Source organism: Phocoena phocoena, chromosome 14, assembly GCF_963924675.1.
Source record: "Phocoena phocoena chromosome 14, mPhoPho1.1, whole genome shotgun sequence".
Taxonomy (NCBI): domain Eukaryota; kingdom Metazoa; phylum Chordata; class Mammalia; order Artiodactyla; family Phocoenidae; genus Phocoena; species Phocoena phocoena.
In genome coordinates, this window is record NC_089232.1 from 81,957,579 (window position 1) to 81,976,271 (window position 18,693).

Sequence of the window (18,693 nt, forward strand, 5' to 3'; positions counted from 1 at the left end):
AGGCGACCACTGCGTTGTCCCGGCTGCCTCTTTCCTCTCGCCCCGTTCCCTTCGTCTGGAATTCCTGCTCCATGTCTTCCTTTTCCTTCGCCATCCTTTCCGCGAACTCCGCTCTCCGGGACTTCTCGGGCTCCGGCCTCCGGGAGCGGGTCTGTGTTTGGGAGCGCTCCGGCCGCGCCGGGCATGCGCACTGGGGGCGGCGCACTGCGCATGCGGGAAGATGGCGGGCCTGGCGTCCTGAGAGCCGTGGGTCACCCTGCTCTCCTCCCGCCCGCGTTCCAGCTCCCGGGGTCGTGGGGCAGCTGCGCGCCCGTCCGAGGGCCGGCCTAGCCAGGCGGCGCCTCCGGGCAGGCCAGGAGTCCAGTTCGTGCTTGGCCCCCGGGACCCGGCGGGTCGGGGGCGGCGCCCGACCCGAGCGGGAGAAGGCGGGAGAGCTCGCGGGGTGCGAGGCGAGAGGCGGCCGGCTGGGCAGCATGAGTCAGCAGCGGCCGGCGCGGAAGCTGCCCAGCCTGCTCGTAGACCCGGCGGAGGAGACGGTGCGGCGCCGCTGCCGAGACCCCATCAACGTGGAGGGCCTGCTGGTAAGTGTGTCCCAGCGACGGGGCCGGGGCGCGGGGTGGGGGGTGTCCCAGGCCCGCGGGGAGGCCGGACTGGCCGTCGTCTCGGTCGTGCGCTCCTCGAGGTGGCCCGGGACTGCTCCTCGGTTCCCCGAGCTCTCGCACTGCCCTTCGCGTCCAGTGAAGCAGACAGGTCTTTCGCTTAAGCTCTCGCCTTGTTTGCGTCTGCTCGCAAATGTGTTGTCAGCCTCCTGGGCTTTTACGTCGGCTCCAGAGTAGTGTTGGAGAAAATTGCCCAGCTTTGCCCGAGACAGTTATGCTTTTGCGTCTCCACTGGACTCAGTGGGTCTCTGCAAGCTCTCTCTCGTGTGTTCTTCTCTGCAGCCTCTTCTGCCATTCTCCTCCTTTAGGGCAGCCACTTAAAACCGTGTCCACACCTCACACTTCCCGTTCCACGGCTTCCCATTCAGCAAGTTATCTTTGATCCTCTTTGACAGAGAAAGTGGGAGATTGGCTTCCCTGCCGGAGGTCAGTTTCCTCTGGACTAGATGCGATATATTCTCCTGGAGTCTCAGGACCCTCGATGAGCCCATCGTTTTCCATTCTCCCTGTATTTTCGACTTCTCTGCTGTTTTTTTCCCATTCTTAGTCAATAAACATTTCCTGAGGTCCGTTTGCCCAGACGCCAGGAGGACTCAGTGCTCAAAAATAGTTGATGAGCATCATCTCTTTTAATTCCGCACAGCAGTCCTCAGGGTTTATTTTTCTTGTTTTGCGGTTGCCAAAATACACGCGGAGCTGTTAGGGGGTTTGCCTGTCGTTAGTGAGTTAAGGGGTTTGCCTGTCGTTGGAGCTGTTAAGGGGTTTGCCTGTCGTTAGTGAGTTAAGGGGTTTGCCTGTCGTTGGAGCTGTTAAGGGGTTTGCCTGTCGTTAGTGAGAAGACGGGCCTGGGTTTAACCTCGCAGTGTCTGACTCCAGGTGGTAAATTCTCGACTACTTAAAATGCATCCTAAATCCGTTTCCATTGTGAAAGATCCCTCCCTTAAATTCCGTATGCCCTTCCACCTACTGTATCTCTTCCCCTTCACAGCCGTGCTTTCTGAAAAAGTTGTCAGCACTCCAGGGTCTGCTTGCTCACCTGTCATTACCACCTGCTGGGGGACCTCTGCCCTAAGCACAGCTCTGAGACGTTCTAACCAAGGTCGCCAGTCACGTCCAGCAGATGTCTCACTCCGTACCTTCTGTAGTTTGCACACGATCGACCGCTCACTCATGTTGGACACTCGCCTTTGAGCGGCCTGCCGGACACGTACTCTCAGCGCTCGCTCCATCTGCTTATCTGGCCTCTCCTGTCCTCTTTTGTAAACTCCTCTTCCTTTTCCCATTCCTTCCGTGGCAGTCTTATTCAGATCTTCTGTCTTCTCCACGGTTTCTTCCTGCGGGGTGTCGTTCACCACTCTCGTGACTTCTGTTACTATCGGTATTGGTGGTCTTAATCTTTGAGAATTTGATAAAAGCTCCAAATTCTTACTATGGAAAAACCACTTTATTCTGCATTTAACGTCAGAAAATACACATATATCCCTTGAAGTTGTACATAGTCTTCTTCACTCTGGTAGTTTCAGTTACCGTGTCGTGACTTCCAAATCTATAAATCTGGCTCAGAGCTTTGCAACTGTCTACTAGACATTTCTACTTAGGTTTCAAACTCATGTATCTAAAGTGGAATTCATTATCTTCTTGCCTAAGCAAGCAGCAACTCGCTGTCTCCTATCGCAGTAAATGGTACCACACCCACCATATTGCCCAAGCTAGTATCCTAGGCATCATCCTTGCCTTTTCCAAACGGACCCCCTCCATTCTATCTAATTAAAATTAATCACCAGTACTTGCCACTTCTAGCCATCATCTATCTTTTGGATTGTAACCTTCTTAACCAGTTTTCCTGCCTCTCGTCTTGCCCTTGATTTTTCTGTATATTCTCCACATAGTAACTAACCATGATGGTCTTTTTAAAACGTATCTGCGATCACGTCATTTGACTTAAAGAATCTGTCATGGTTCCCTAGTGCTCTCAGGATGGAGGAGAAACTGCTTTACGTAATCAGACCCCTAGATTTATCTTTCCTGAGCTGCTTATAGTTGCTAAATTTTCCATATCTCCATATTCTCTTGGACCCCTGTGTATCTGCACTCCCCCTTTTAAAAAAACCTTTAAAGCACACTTTTCCTTGTCACCTCCCATGGTTCTTCAGGTCTAGATTCATAGGTCACTTGTCGGAAGCCTTCCTGACTTCCCAAGACTTGGTTAAGCGCTCCTTTTGTGTTCCCAGAGCGCCCTGTGCCTCCTCCTCTCTGCACTCTGTGGCTCTTCGGTCCCTGAGCGCAGCGACTCTGTTCTGTTACATCCCCAGCACATTTGGTGCTTCTCGCAAAAATATTTGGTAAATAGCTTTTGGATGAATGAAATAGGTACTCCGTAAATGTTTGAATGTATGAGTGTTTATTTTCCTGGCTGTAAAATGCTGATTTAAACACCTATCTCAGCATTTTTTAATTGGCTAATGACTGGCAGTATTTAGTAAACTGTGTGTTATTAAACACTGTGCAAAAAATAGTTATGTGTACGGCTGAGTGTTTGATGTTCCCTGGGCAAATGGCTTGAAAACTGGAATTCTGTGAAGGCAGAACATGGTACTGATTAAAGATGGAACTTCGTCTGCACATTGAAAAACAAGGAAAATTTGAGTGTGTGACAAGAATGCAGTCACCGTGGGAAAAGGTATATGTCCAGAGAGCTCTTAAAGGGATATTACTCCCCCAAACAGGCAATTGGTACAAAGAAGCATCTGTGTAGAGAAATTTTTAACCAATTTAGAGGCAGTGTTTAAGATTTTAGTCCCTAAAACTCACCTTTTATTCTATTCTATTCTCCTTTGAGGTCACAAGTTGAAAAGTGTAGGTTTTTAGTTGTGGGACTTGGAGCGCTAGTGAAATAACTTGGAACGTGCTGCCTTGCCCATCAGGAGCTGCTGGTGCCTAGAGAGCTGTGTGCGCTGGAAGCAGCCTCAGTGGTTTCAGTTTGCGGGCTCTGCCTCTTCCCGGCTAAGATACAGACAGGCTAAGAGGCTTGAACAAGTGAGAGAGAGAGAGAAGCAGTTTGAGGATTGAACGGGAAAATTTCCTAGGACGTCCAGTCTTGAGGTTTGGCTGTTACTGGGCTGTCCCTTGGCATGTCTTGGGGAAATACCTGAGCGTAGCCCCTCAGTGTGACTTCCTTAAAGGAACAGAAGTGTTGGCATGCCTCCGCAGTGGTGGGTTGTCAGAACTAAAGGCAGCAGCATCTCTGCTGGCACCTGGGCAGGTTAGTGCCGTAGAAGTTTGAGGGAGCACTCCTCTGAGGACTGCCATCCTAAAGATGCTGAGAAGGTTAAACATAAGTGTCCTGTGCAGGAACCACTTTGAAAGGCTCGCGTTGGCCTAATCTGGGACAGTGTGAGCCTCAAACTAACAGATTTTGTACTCACAGAATAAGGTAAGAATTCAGGCTCCTTGGATGTAGTTCTTTAAGTACAGCTCCTCAGGTACAGTTCCTCCAGATCTTTAGGCCTGTAAAACTAAAAAGACAAGTTATCTGACCCCTGCCCCCGCAGCACACCCCCAGCATACATCGTACACTGGTGGGACAGACATGGGCTAACTGCTGTAGACAGTCCTGTCCATAAAGGAGAAAAATAGGGGTCACGGAGGAGCATCTGGTCTGGAGCAGTTCTGAAATGCCACCTGGTAAATGTGGGACCTTTTTTGATTAGGTCTCAAGGTCTGGGAACAATTCTCCATGTTCCCACCTCTCCCTCTGGGCTCTTGGTTCCACCATCTGAGCCTGTCTTTCTTTTTCATGGAAGGTCATATCTCTTCAGTATTTGTAGCTGAGTACTTTTTTCAGCCTGCTTCCTGTCAGCATAATTTGGGGGTGTCCAGTGGCCTCTTTTCACTTTGAACTGTCTTTATCCCTTTTAGACCAAGCTGGCAGTGATTTTGCCAATGTAATTCTCTCAAAAACTATGCGGATGTCCTGTGAATCTTGTGGTTCACTCAGTAGACAAGCGTCCCACCCACAGATTTCTTCGAAATAAACTCTTCTGTACCTTGGGCTCCTGCTGGGGTGGCCGAGGGACAGTGCCCTGCAGCTTCCTAGAGGCCCTGTCCTTAGGTTGAGAGGATCTGTGAGGTTCATCCTTAGTCTCCTTCAGGGGCCTTTTGTGTGACTGAATGGCACTCTGAAATACCATCTTTGATCTCTGAGGACTTCACCAAGAATTATTCAGTCTCGGGCTTCCCTGGTGGCGCAGTGGTTGAGAGTCCGCCTGCCGATGCAGGGCACACAGGTTCATGCCCCGGTCCGGGAAGATCCCACATGCTGCGGAGCGGCTGGGCCCGTGAGCCACGGCCGCTGAGCCTGTGCGTCCGGAGCCTGGGCTCCGCAGCGGGAGAGGCCACAACAGTGAGAGGCCCGCGTACCGCAAAAAAAAAAAAAAAAAAAAAAAAAACTGTTCAGTCTCACCTTCCCCTTTACATTCGGTTTTTCTGGTGGTGCCTTTGATTTGGTCTTTCTCAGAAGTCTTCTCTTAATTTTTAGCTTCTTGAGAGGCTGAGAATTTTTTAAAGCTACCAAGTCATAGCTTCTTTTTCTTTTAACAGTCCTTTCCTCTCTCTGTCTCTGTCTGTCTCTGTCTGTCTCTCTTTCCCTCCCTCTCTCCCTCCCCGCCTACCCAGTCCCCTTTAACACTGTGTGGAAAGCTCCTCGGTTAGGTTACCCGGTTCATTACCATCTGCTTTCCATGGATCTGCAGTTGACAGTGTTGCTAAGTGCTCTGTCTTAGCATAACGGGGATCCCCCTTCTTGAAGTTTCTAACAAGTTCCCCTTCCTTTTGAACCCTTACTGGCAAAGTCCAGATTTCTACTGACAAACTTTTTCAAGACTGCTTAGTCTCGAACAGATTTCTTGGTAGTTATACTCTGGTTGTCTAAGAGAATGTCCTTGAGATACACACTGAATTATTTAGGGGTCTGCAGTTTACCCTCAGATGATTTAGAAAAAATAAATTATGTGTGTATAGAAAAAAAAAAGATAAAGCGAATGTAGTGAAACGTTAGCATTTGAAGGATTTGGGTGAAGGTTATATGGCAATTCTTGGTACTATTTCTGTACCTTTTCTGAAGGCTGAGATTGTTTCAAAATAAAAGGAAAATGGGTATCCCTGAAAGGTGCTCACACGATCAGTCTCTTGTTGGGAAGGGCTCGGTCGTGCCTCACCTTGAATGGGAGCCCTCTGCTCACCTTCTCTCCAGTTTCCTCGTCCCTGCAGGGGTGTCCTCGTCCCTGCAGGGGTGTCCTTGTCCCTGCAGGGGTGTCCTTGTCCCTGCAGGGGTGTCGAGCCTCGTCATTCTCCTCCATGGCAGGGTGCCCTGCTCTGTTCTGAGGGACCAAGTGCAGGGGTGGCATTTCATTTACATTTTTTTTTAATAGCTCACTAACTTTTGTGTGAGAAAACCTGTATTCTGATTTTAAAGCCATTTAAAAAGAAGAACTCCTATCTAGTCCCATTTCCTCCCAGAAAAGCTCCTAGCTTACCTGTTGGGTATGGTTCACCAAAGTTAGAGTAATTGGGAAGGCTTGCCAGGATTGTCAGATTGAGTCTCTCTAGATGATAAATTTGTATTAGAAAACAGAAACTGAGGCTTCATAGTCTCGCAGTGGTCCTTATTGATGGTGTACCAAAGAGGGAGTCTTCACCCTGTGTCCCTGTGTCTGTAAATACTCATTGTTTGTCAGTTGAAGTCATCCAGACAAGGTCCTATTTCACTCTTCCGTTCATTAGTTTAACAAATATTTACCAAGTGCCTGAATGTGCCAGGCACTGTTCTGGTTCAAAAAGGAAAACAATAACCATAGTCTCTTCTGTTTTCATAGGATTTTTACAGTTTACAAAATTTGTCATTTAATCTTCACAGTAGCTTGGAAAGTGGGTTATATCCCTACACTGTGTTACAGATAAGGGTGGGATCTCCCAGCGTCTAAGAAGTTCTGGTAGTCCTGAACCCGATCTTAAGCCAAGAACTATTTTGAGTATAAATGAGATGAATGTGTCATCACTGTGGGCACTTTGGAAATCTCCAGAATTGTGGGTCTGTAGGATTTATACGATCTTTATTTGGGATGTCTGCCCCTGAGGGGCCATGATGCTGTTGTGATTCCTCCCAAATAAAGAGAGAGCGCTTTTGTATTCAAAGGGAAAAAACGAATGGGTGCTGTTAGTGTCTGTTTTCCCACAGATCTCGACAGAGCCAGTGTGTGGTTTAGAGCAAAGAATGTAGGGGAAAGCAAGTCATACTTTCTCATGTTACTGACTGAGGTATTATCCCTGTGCCAAGCTGTGAATAGCGGCAGTCTAGATAAGGAGACCAGAGGGAGGGGGTATAGAGCAGGAAAGGTGCCCTTGCAGAATGTGTAGAGAGCAGATAGGGAGCCAGCCTGTTTGGAAACCGTTACGTACTGTGTGCAGGACTCGCCCTGCTGCTCTAAGCGAAGAACAGAAGCCTGTTCGCAGCAAGGCACCTGCTCTGTTAGCCCTGTCTGTGTGCATTCTCAGGGTTTATTCAGACATTATAGTGATTGAAGTGTGCTGCAGATACGTAAGTAACAGATCGTGGACTGAATAGAAAACTCATAGACAGACCACAATATTTACAGCAACTTAGGATATTTGTTGATGTGTGTTTCAAATTAGTGTGATGAGGATGGATTTTTTTTCACTTAAGAATCTTGCATCAGTAGTTCAACTCCATCTCATACTGTTTTAGCAGAAGGGTTGAAAGTAAAAATAGCAGTGACGGTTGGTCCTGTTGGTCTGATGTTTGCCTTGAATAGGACTGCCCTTCAGTGTGGCACTGTTGGATGCTGTCTTCACAGTCACTGTTAGCACTGTGCTGAGAGCTAGCGGGGCAGAGTCGCTGCCCCAAGGCGGGCACCCAGCAGGTCTGCGTGTAACAGCTAAGTTAATGTTGCAGTGGAATTCTGTTTCAGGGGAATTATTCCATGTCGAGTTAGCTTGCTGACAGATGCTGTCACCTTGTCATAGATGGTAAGGGAACCATTGTGCTGAGGATCGTAACGCTACCAGCAAAGAGCTTCTTCGCTGCTCACCTCACCTTCAGGCTTCCGCACCTTCAGTCTTTTTGCCGCGTTGCCACCACACTTAGATTTCTAAACCATGAGCTGGACGACGTCATATCTTGTTCAGAGATCTGTGGTGATTCAGCCCTGGTTACAGCAGAAAGTCCAAACTCTGTAGCATGACTTGCATGGTCTTCTGTGTCGAGCGTGGTGCTAGCATTCCCGTCCAGCCTTAGTATCAAGTTGGTTTTGCACTGGTCACCCAGGTGGCTTCTCCAAAGGTGCCAGGTGATTTATATTTCCATACCTTTGTTCATTTCACTTCCTGCCCCAGGAATTCTGTCTTTTTCCTCCCTCCTCAGCCTCCCGTAGGTTCCGGCAAATTCTGGCTTGTCTTCCAAGGCTCAGCTAGGGGTCCCCTTGCCTGTGAATCCTTGTGATCCCCTTGCTGGGTGCATCCAGAGCGCTGTTGTTTCCCTTCTTAGGGCACCTTATGAAATTCACTTATCCCAGTTTTGCTATGGCCCATTTGGGGGCCAGTTTTTTTCACTTAGACAGGAGCTAAACCTGCTCACAGCTTGTCTGGAGACACATGGCATCATTATACATACTTTGTTGTAAGCAAGAGGCCAATATGGATTTCTGTTTATTAACGTTAGCTTAGGTTTTATTTATTTTTTTGCAAAAACAATTTTTAAATATATTGCACACATTACTACAAGTTTATATAAACTTTCATAGCCTCCAAATAGCTGGCAAAATGGTGAGCGTTGATGGTGGAGCTACTGCTGATTTCCTGGTCATCTTAGGAAGGTAAAAGAATTTTTTAATGAATCTTAATACCAAAGTCTCTAGTTGTGTAGCATGCATTATTTTCCATGATTAGAAATGCTGTTTTTATATTAATTATCATGGGAACGCATGGCTGCCTATGAAAGTTTGTGAGCACTTTTCTTGGAGCCACTCTCACTTAATTAGCGAGGGGTGAGCATTTGTCAGTCTGGACGTCTCTTAGATCTCTACTGCGCTTTCCAGAGTCAGGGACAGTGTCCTGATCCTCTCTATTGCTTTTTATCCTCACTACCTGATACAGTTGATAGGTGAATGTCTATTTAGTAATAACGTCTCATACTCCCCCTCCCCCCTGCACCATTCCTCCCCCACCGCCGTCTCTTTAACTACTACTTCCATACTTATGGAGGCCTATGCAGTTTCAGAAATTCAAGTCGATGAACATTGTCAGATGTGATTACAGTTAGAGTAGATATAGTTGAGGAGGAAGACTGGTTTTCTCACACCAAAATTATTACCCCAGGGTGAAAAAAAGACAAACTTTTATATTATCCAGAAGAATGTTGTTCATTTGCATTGTTTCTGCTTTTTTTTTTTTGTTTACCCTTTTTGGCCCCTTTAATCTGTAAACAAGGCCCCTTATGCACGCACGTTAGTTCATATAAAGAAGATTAACCACTGTGCTGCTATTAATAAGAGATGGGCAATAATTATTAACAATTCTGCTTTTATTTTTTGCTATTCATTTGCTTGTATTTAAATTACTAAGTTTAAATTTCTGTATCTTCTTTTTTCCAGCCATCAAAAATAAGGATTAATTTAGAAGATAATGTACAATATGTGTCCATGAGAAGTAAGTTGATTCGATTCCTGAATCAGTTTTAGGTTTCGTAGTTTGAACTTCATATGATTTAAGTGATTTATTTTAAATGTACACAAGTTGATGAGTAACTTAAAATGCATTGTTTGTACACTGAAATGTAAAAGCTTGGAATTTCAGCGAAAATTCCTGAGGTTGTGGGCCGTTAACGTGCACCAATGCCAGTTTATTCTGCATTGCTTTGGAAATGCCATTTTTAAAACAGAATGGTCTCTGTCGGGGTGTTTTCCCAGAGTTCTGTGAGAGCAGTTGTCACCGCAAGCAGAACTGAAGGCAGTTTGGCAGCAAGCGTGTGGACAGTCTTTGGCCTTCCTGGTTATCTTTGATTCCCTGTGCCCTTCCCATCTACTTCTGCCGTGGATCAGTGTTCAGAGTCAGTCAGGTAGTTCCCTGTCTTTCTGAAAATTGTTATGACACATGGCCCCACCCCCGTTTCTTCTTAATTTGGTGCTAATCTCGGTGGGTAGGTGGTGCATAGGTGCCCACGAGGAACCATAACCTCAACCTTCATTTCTCCCCGGCCCTGCCCCAGTCCCACCCGTATCTGGCCCCCAGGTTTGGCCAGTTTTACTCCGGAAGCGTTTCCTTCGTCTGCCGCATACCACCAACTTATACTCATGTCTCACATTTATGGAGCTTGTACGTTGCCTGGCCTGTATTAAGCTCTTTGCATGGATTATCACAACAACCTTTCAAAATTCAGGTTTGGATGATTATTCCCATTTGATAGATGAGTAGACTGATGCCCAGAGATTAAGTAACTTGCCCAGTCAGGATTCAACCCCAGGCTCAGACTTGAGCCCACAGTCTTACCCAGGGGTCAGACTGCTGCTTCTCAGGCAGGAAGCAGTGGCCTAGCCATCTAAGTCAGTCACTTGCTCCAGGCTCTTCCACCCCCTCACCTCTTCCGTTCTACTGCCCGTGTGATCTTTTAATACAGCAGTTAGATGATGGTATCACTCAACCTAAACTTCTGCAGTGATGCTCTGTTACATATGGAGAAAACCCTGACTCCTCATTTATTTCTATTAAATTCTGTTAAGAAACAAGGCAGAGAACGGACAGACAGATGCACAAGGCCCTTGATGGCCATTTCCCGCTCCACTTTGCAGCCTCATCTCCCAGTATTCTGCACCCTCCCCCCCATCGCAAACGCTGTACAGCTGTGGATTCCCTACAAACACCGTGTTCTCACACGGGGCTCTGCTGTTTCCTGCGACTCACTCACCCCCGTCGCCCTCCACCTTCCTGTCCATCTTTCTATGCTCTGTTCCCAGCACACGCCCGTTAGGAGGCCTCCCCTGTTTCCCACTCCAGTTAAGGTTTTATTTCATCTTATGTAACTTTGAATCCCTCTGGCACACTCATCTCAGGGTTTTGGGTAGAGTTCCTGCTAGACTGTGGAACATGGAACGCCTTTGTTTTGGAGACCATTTTAATCATGTTTATATCCCTTCAGCAGCTGTCACGTTATAGGTGTTCAATTAATATCTGTTCTTTATAAAATGACTGGCATGAGAGGAATATACTTATCCTGAACTTATAAGACCATGTCTTGTTAGTAATTTAGTATCATTACAGTTGACCCTTGAATGACAGGGTTTGAACTCTGCAGGTTGACTTAGATGAGAATATTTTTCAGTAGTAAAGACTGCAGTACGAAATGTTCTGGTTGATTGAATCCGCAGGTACGGAGGGCCACGATAAATTATACGCAGGTTAACTCCTGCATTGTTCAAGGGTCAAATGTAAATGTTTTTAAAGTCAGAGTTTCTCATTTGTAATCTTCCAAGATATGTTGTAGAATTGTGACTATCTTCTGCTTCCATTTTTTTAAAAAGTTTAATTCCTCTTTAATCCTGTTTAATCTTAAGTATAGGAGTAGTCTCCACATGGAAGACATTTACATTATAAAATATGTACTTTTGTTTCTTGCAGTAACCACCAGTGGTCTTTAAACTGAATGTGACATTGTAGAGGTTCTGGATAAGGGCATTTTTGATTGAAGATAGGATGGCTGTTTCTTTTGAAGCATACTGTGGTGTGCCATGAAGTAGAAAAAAAGAGTAATCATATACTCCACACCAGAAGGACAACTAAATTATCCATGAAAGTATTCCCTCTGCACACTAAACCATAAGAACTTTTTTTCCTAGTATCAAATTGGGAAAGATGAAAAGAATGATAATATTCAGTTTACCCCTTCATTTAGTTAAGTTAATACAGGGTAGTGAATATTTTAACGAATAGTTATGTCACTTTTCCTCAAGGTGTAATATCGCAGTCGTCCTAATTGGAAGGCTAACTTGAGCTCTTCAGACCTTCATCAGACAGGGCAACGCTATGACGTGTATAGGAACATTTTAAACATTTTTTATTTTAAAGCCAAGTCTCTAACTTTGCTTTATAAAGAATTTCCTAACTTGAAGACCAAATGAGAAATTGAATTTTAAAAATCATTTCTAATCCTATTCCAGATAGTGGTGTGGACGCAAGTGCAGACTCAGCGCTTCGTGTCTGATGTGGTGCCGTGATGCCTTTTAAATTCACGTATTCAGTGGAAACTGGTTGCGTATTTCAAATACTCCTTTAAGTCTAAAGCCTTTGTTTACCTGCAATAGGCTAATACATTTTTATCCAGTTTGAGGAATGGATTTCGTAAAAATTAGCTCTGATTTGGTCAGTGTGTAGAATATCTGTAGGTGTCTGTGCTTACTGACCAAGAATAAATAAATGGTTTTTTTAATGAGTTGAGAAAGAAATGCTGTTTTAAATTTTATGAATTGTGTTTGTTTTGTTTCCCAGAAGCTCTAAAAGTGAAGAGACCTCGTTTTGATGTGTCACTGGTTTATTTAACTCGAAAATTTATGGATCTTGTCAGATCTGCTCCTGGGGGTATTCTTGACTTAAACAAGGTTGCAACAAAACTAGGCGTACGAAAACGAAGAGTGTATGACATCACCAATGTTCTGGATGGAATTGATCTGGTTGAAAAGAAGTCTAAGAACCATATTCGATGGATGTGAGTTGTCTTCAAACTTTTCTTCTTCTTTTTTTTTTCCCCTTCTTATTAAGTGACAACACTGTGCTGTACAAAATAGTTACTAGCAATGTCTTTTTCCTACTTGGTACCAATTAAAAGCCATAGACATAGAATATCATTCCAATATTATGGAAAAGTTAAATAGAGTCATGATTAGTTTTAAGAATTTCACTTTTCAAGATAAGGGGACATCTGATTTGTATAGGAATTAAAAAAAAAATATTTCTTCAGTTCTAATTGATTATTGACATCAGGGGGAAGGCAGTTAAGGCTGTAAAACGGTGGTTCTTCCACTGTCGTGTCATAAACACTTAGATGCCTCCCTCCCCAGGGGCTGTAATTCAGTTCTGGGAGAAGACAGATACCTACCTTCTTAACAACTACCCCCAAGTGATTATGGTGCATATCATACTTAGAAACACAACGCCCTGAATGTAAAAAAAAAAGATCAGGAGACTTAATATCTAAAAGTCAATAGCTAAAGGCTTAACATATGATTAGAAGGGATCTCATGGAAAGAAGACTTTATGGTATAAATGTACGGGGGTGTGTGTGTGTGTGTGTGTGTCCCCACACGCACATGTGCAGGGAACGCGCACAGGAAGAAGGCTGTTATACTCATAATAGGCAAGTATTTTGGATCAGTAAGAAACAGTTCCAGCATATAAGTACGTAAAGACCTTTCAGGCAAGTGAAAAATCTACCAACAAAGATCATTAAATGATTCTAAGTAATTAACTTAGCTATTAGAGGAAAGGGATTCATAAAGGATGTTATTTTTTCAATATTATGGAAATGCAAATTGGATTCTAATTTGAACATGTTTGCTAAATGACATTAACATTTTAGGGGTTAATATCAAATTGTGTTCTGAATCACTAATTAGAATCAGATTTGAGAACTAGCAAGTGAAAGAAAGGTAAAGTGGTAACAGCCTTTTCACTTTTATTTTCTATAAAAATTGAAGAAAAGAATGAATATTGGTTGTTGCTCAGGTCATGTCATATTGGGGTAAACAGTAATAAAGAAAATATATCTTTAAAAAATGATCATTATATTCAGATAGAACTGGATAGAATATGTACAGTGGGGAAAAAATAAAGACTTACAGAATTTTAGCAGGGGAACTATCATTTGGCCAGTACATCTTATTTTTCATATGTAAGAACTAAAGGATTAAAAGGTCATAACTTGTCAAAAGTCACGTGAGAAGTAGAGCTGGGCTGAAACTGGGTGTTACTGACTCAGTTCAGTGCTCATTAAACTTCATTAAGCTTTCCCTACTATTACTAATTTCCACAGGGTTATGATGTTGGTTTTGTTTTTAAAGTCTCTGTGTAAGGGAATAGAAATGGGGACAAAAGCCGGGAGAAATAATGGTTGTCTAGAATAATGGGAGGGGAGGACTGGAGTTCAGTACCTGGTTTCTGTCATTGTGGGAAACACCTGGTATAAACGTTTGGAGAAGTTCCAGTAACGTAACTTGTATTTTTTTGTAATCTCCTAGATGTAATTGATGGTGATCTTTTTCTTTTAAAGAGGGTCTGATCTGAGCAATTTTGGAGCAGTGCCCCAACAGAATAAGCTGCAGGAGGAACTTTCTGATTTATCGGCGATGGAGGACGCTCTGGATGAGTTAATTAAGGATTGTGCTCAGCAGTTGTTCAAGTTAACAGACGACAAAGAAAATGAAAGATATCCTTTAACTCTGTGCCTTTAAAAAAATTCTCCTTCCAAAGCAGATTACTTTATATGGTAGGGTCAGCTTGGGGATTAATTAATATATTTAAGATACAAAATAAGACCTTTAGAAGTGAGTGAATTGCCATAGAAATGGTACTTAAACTGCCATTCTAGTCCACAACGCATAACACGCAGCTGAATGTCGTACCGCTCCTAAGTTCAATGTCTCTGGGACCAGAGGGGGAGATTTGTCTTTGGTACTGATCTCCTCCCGGGTCTCCTAGACTGTTTGGCTGCCCTGTTCCCCACACGGAACGGGTGAACACCTTTTGAGGTGTCGCTGATTCTGAGCTGTTCCGTGCTTCAAGTTTACTTAGACTCTACCCCAGTCAAAACTCCCGTTTCCACAATACAGTTATGAGAAGGAAGGTAAATGCTATTACTACACTCAATCAAAAGATGGGTGGAATAAGAAAAAAGAAAAAAGAATGTGGGGGAAACCCAGTAAATCATGTAACTGGTAAAAATTTCAGGCAACACAATAAAAGAAGATGAGAAAAATTCAGGTAGCGAGATGGAAAATAATTTTGGATGAGGGAAATCCCATGAGTACATCATAGTCCTGAAAAACTGGTTCTCTTAAGTTGTGTCTCCTACTTACCGATTCTTTCCACCTTACATTTTAGGAGATTCTCATCAAAACTCTGAATATTTTTCCCCAAAGGTTCTCACAGTAAGATCTCGCAATGCATAGGGAAGGGCGGCGGGGGGGTTTGATACCTTCGTGGGTTGTATTTGTTTTAGAGGTCCAGACTTCATTAACATTTTTCTCCAGAAAGTGTCGTCATCACAATAGTATAGTTTAAAGGGCTTCTTCAAGTTATAAATATTGTAAAACACTTAATAAAATCATAAGAATTGTTTATGAAATAATAGGAACTATATATGAAATAATTTTTTCCTGACTGCTTTCCTTAATTGTGAGTTTGTATCCCATAAAAACTAATGATATTCTAAGATTACACTTGGATTCATGTATTATAAGAGATAAATGATCTCCCCACTCTGCTTAGAGACCCTTGACTGATTTTCACACTAGCATATGTGACGTATCAAGATATTCATAGCATTCAAGCCTTCCATGAACAGATTGTAATTGCAGTTAAGGCTCCAGCAGAAACCAGGTTGGATGTTCCAGCGCCCAGAGAAGTAGGTAGCCTTGCATTTTTAAGGTCTTAAAGCGAGGCAGGCCAGTTGCTTCGGCTGTGCTTTATTGCAGTCCCAGCGCCTTATCACCAGTGTGTGCGTGGTAGCTGCATACCTGATATAGCTTGAGGCATTTTACACATTCTGAGCTGTTTGGCGTAACACGACAAACGCAGTAGCCATGATTATTATCCTTTTAAAGATGAGGAATCTGAAGCACAGAAAGATGAGTTACTTCCTCACCATCCACAGTAAGTGACAGAACCACAGTTCAAACCCAGGTAGTTTGGGTTCGCAGTCTGTTCTTAACCGTTGTGCTCTCCTGCCTCTTAGAGGACTCCCCGAGGACTGCCTCGGTGTTAAGGTTCAGTGTCAGCGGGGGCTCTAGGGAATTAACTCACTAACCAAATTCATAAAAGACTGTGAATAAAAGAGAACACTAAATTACACATTTAAAATGAAAAGTAAAATTGCTTTGTAAATGAAAAGAGTGTCCGCTGTCAGCTGCTTGTAGGAAAGTTTGTACTGAAAGATACTTGTCATCAGAAGGTTGCGTGGTAAGGGTGGAATCAGAACAAAGGAGTGTGACCATTCTTAGGACAGATCAAGTGCCGACAGCCTGATAGAACTGTCACTGCTGAAGTCATCACTTCACTGCGATAGGGACTTAACTCCCTCATCGGGAAGAAATTCTCACCACCCACCTTTCCTTTTATCCCCAGAAGACCACTGTCCATGTGAGACCCCAGTTGCTACTTGACAGTGTGTTACAGACGGATTAAGGAACAGCTTTCGTTGATTCCAGTCACATTCAAGTTGTGACTTCTTGGTGACGCTTCCTAGTTGTTTTATTTAGATTTAGATACATTCCGAGTCTCCTAAGTAACATTTATCTTTAATATGAGTCATTTCACATATTCACATTCACACATCATCACTAATCTTTCAATACGTCCTTCCTTGGGGGCATGATAGCCCATTCTGCAGTGGCTGACGGGTTTTTGGTTTTTTCCCTGTGCTGTGAACTGCTTCAGGCTGTAATTGTCAAATCTTGCTGAGCCTTCGATCATGCCCAAGATGTCTCTTAGATCCCGTTCAAAAGCTGAGGAATGTGGGCCCTCTTGGCAGCCATTCTCAGCAATAAGGAAAGACAGTGGGACCGATAGACACAGAGTCTGACTCCAGGGAGATCTGGGGATCTAGTCCCGGTGGAGATGGACTGGCCTGTGGGTCAAATCCAGCCTGCTGGCTTTTTGTAAAGAATTGTTTTGGGACACAGCCATGTGCCCATTCATTTAGATTGTGTCTCTGACTGCTCTCACTCTAGAATGGCACTTGTGTGGTTGTGAGAAGGATGGCATGGCCCACAGAGTCCACAGTATTACCTCGCACTGCACAGAGACGTGGGCAGCCCCTGGCTGAGTGGACTGCGAGGTCCTCTGGGCCTCTGGGCAGCGTAGTGGTTTCCCTATTGCTCAGAAGTATCTGTCGAATTGCACAACGTGTACCGTTCAAACAAGACCTGGCCTGCCCATCTAGGAGCTGAGCAGATGTTCTTCAGCGTACCTGCCTGCTGCCGGGAAGCTGTGGAAGGTGGCACTTGAGGTTGGGAGTCCCTCTGCTGTGAGATCACAGGGTGGTGTAGAGCAGGGGCACCTGGTACCAAGCCCAGGCCTAACCACAGGAGAGGGGAGAAAATAGCCTTGACTGTCGAACCCACTCGCATCAAAACAACAAAGAATCATCTATAACCGGGACTGTTCCTTGCGAGTTCAGCATAATTCTCAGTAGAAGTACCCAATTTCCTGATATCTTTTGGGTTTTAATGTTTTAAATTACAAGAGGTATATTTTGTCTTGATCTCATCCTCTTTTGCAAGTGGATGGAAGAATGGTCCTTTCATTTAGCTCAGTACCTCTTCAGGGGTCTGAAATCTTAACACAGCCTTATCATTTGAGTCTGCGGGGTGTTTTAGATTTCTTTGTCGTCAAAATACTGATCTTTGAGTCTCAAGTACAGACTCCTTAAAGGGGTCAAGTCTTGCATAGAGAAAGACGGGCTCCTGCGTGCTGAGGTGGCCCCTCCTGGCTCTGAAACCATTGCTACACAATCAGGTAACCGTGTTAACTGTGAACTGGCCAGTGGTTTCCTGTGACTCAAGCTAACTAATAAATACGTGATTTTCCCAAATATGTGATAGAAAGGAAACGACCTGAATGAGAATTTTCAAAAGTGTCCCTTGAAACTTTTACACTTCTAGTAAGTGAAAAAATATAATTAATGAATTCTCTCATTCATCTAGATGTTTCCTGTGTCTTTGCTAGGACTCTATCACGGTCCATATCAGGAGCACTCAGGGGCCTATCGATGTTTATCTATGTGAAGTGGAGCAGAGCCACCCAAGCAGTAACGTGTCGGACAGTGTCGGCGCCTCTTCATCTGAAAGCAGACATCCAGAGCAGCCCGCCCCTGAGAAAGGTAAGTGCACCAGTCTTGTCATTAGGAAAAGGTAAGGTTTTAATGATTTTTAAAATAGATAGAGTTTTATAAATGAATATTATGGCCTTATAGGTATTTTTACTCTTCCTAGCTACAAAAACACGAGTTAAAAAATTACAAGGTAATTCTTAACTGTAGTTGAGACTGTTTCTGTGTAGTTTTGATAGCCGTGAAAACTTAGAATTGTAGTTGGTCCCAGAGTGTGGTCTCTGTAGAGAAGGCTGTTTGCATCCTCTGACCCGGCCTCTCAGGCACATGCTTGAGTTCTCGTTTATTCTTGTGGGACTCAAAGCATTAGCCTTATGCCGTTAACGTAAGAATATGCTTCTTGACCGAGGTCCTCCTATTTTTTTTTAAGCACTTGAATTGTATGTTCTATTACCTGTCTGCCTTTCATATCTTCACTTAGGAGGGTTTCTCTTGTGCTTGTTATGTTTCAGAAGAAAACCCTCCACAGCAAAGTGAAGAACTGCTTGAAGTGAGCAATTGATGGCATTTGAGGATTCGTGCATTGAGTCTTTTGGGGACATCCTGTGTGGATGAATTATGCATTAGATGTGATTCTCAGAGCAATAAATCATCCCAGACATTTTCTCAGTAGCAGCAGTAAGGCCAGGAGTACCTTCAAGTAGTTCACTACTTAGATAACTGGATAATTACGGTTTCTTCATTTGAAAACAACTCTTTTTATAATTATTCACTGCTTTTTGTCAGTGAAATAGACATCTTGCCTACTGAAATTACTAAATCACCCAGAGTATCACTGAAACAGGCAGGCAGGCTGGATGGACAGTTCTCAGTGGACCTTGCCCTTTGCTGCATGGATCATGTGTCATTATCACAAAAGAAATTGCC

At 44.1% G+C, this 18,693-nt stretch overlaps 1 protein-coding gene across 1 annotated transcript; it reads left to right on the forward strand.

Annotated features, from left to right (window-relative positions):
- Positions 1-473: 473 nt before the first annotated feature.
- Positions 474-18,328, forward strand: E2F6 (E2F transcription factor 6). Its single transcript, XM_065891291.1, has 7 exons — positions 474-581; positions 9,326-9,380; positions 12,213-12,429; positions 13,990-14,145; positions 15,228-15,342; positions 17,664-17,817; positions 18,279-18,328. Exons 1-7 carry the CDS (start codon positions 474-476, stop codon positions 18,326-18,328), a joined length of 855 nt encoding a protein of 284 aa, XP_065747363.1.
- Positions 18,329-18,693: the final 365 nt, after the last annotated feature.

Coding starts and splice junctions, on each gene's coding strand:
- E2F6 (XM_065891291.1), top strand. CDS start 474: ATGAGTCAGCAGCGGCCGGCGCGGAAGCTGCCCAGCCTGCTCGTAGAC. Junction 9,381..12,212: donor ACAATATGTGTCCATGAGAA/GTAAGTTGATTC, acceptor TTTGTTTCCCAG/AAGCTCTAAAAGTGAAGAGA. Junction 12,430..13,989: donor AAGAACCATATTCGATGGAT/GTGAGTTGTCTT, acceptor TTTCTTTTAAAG/AGGGTCTGATCTGAGCAATT.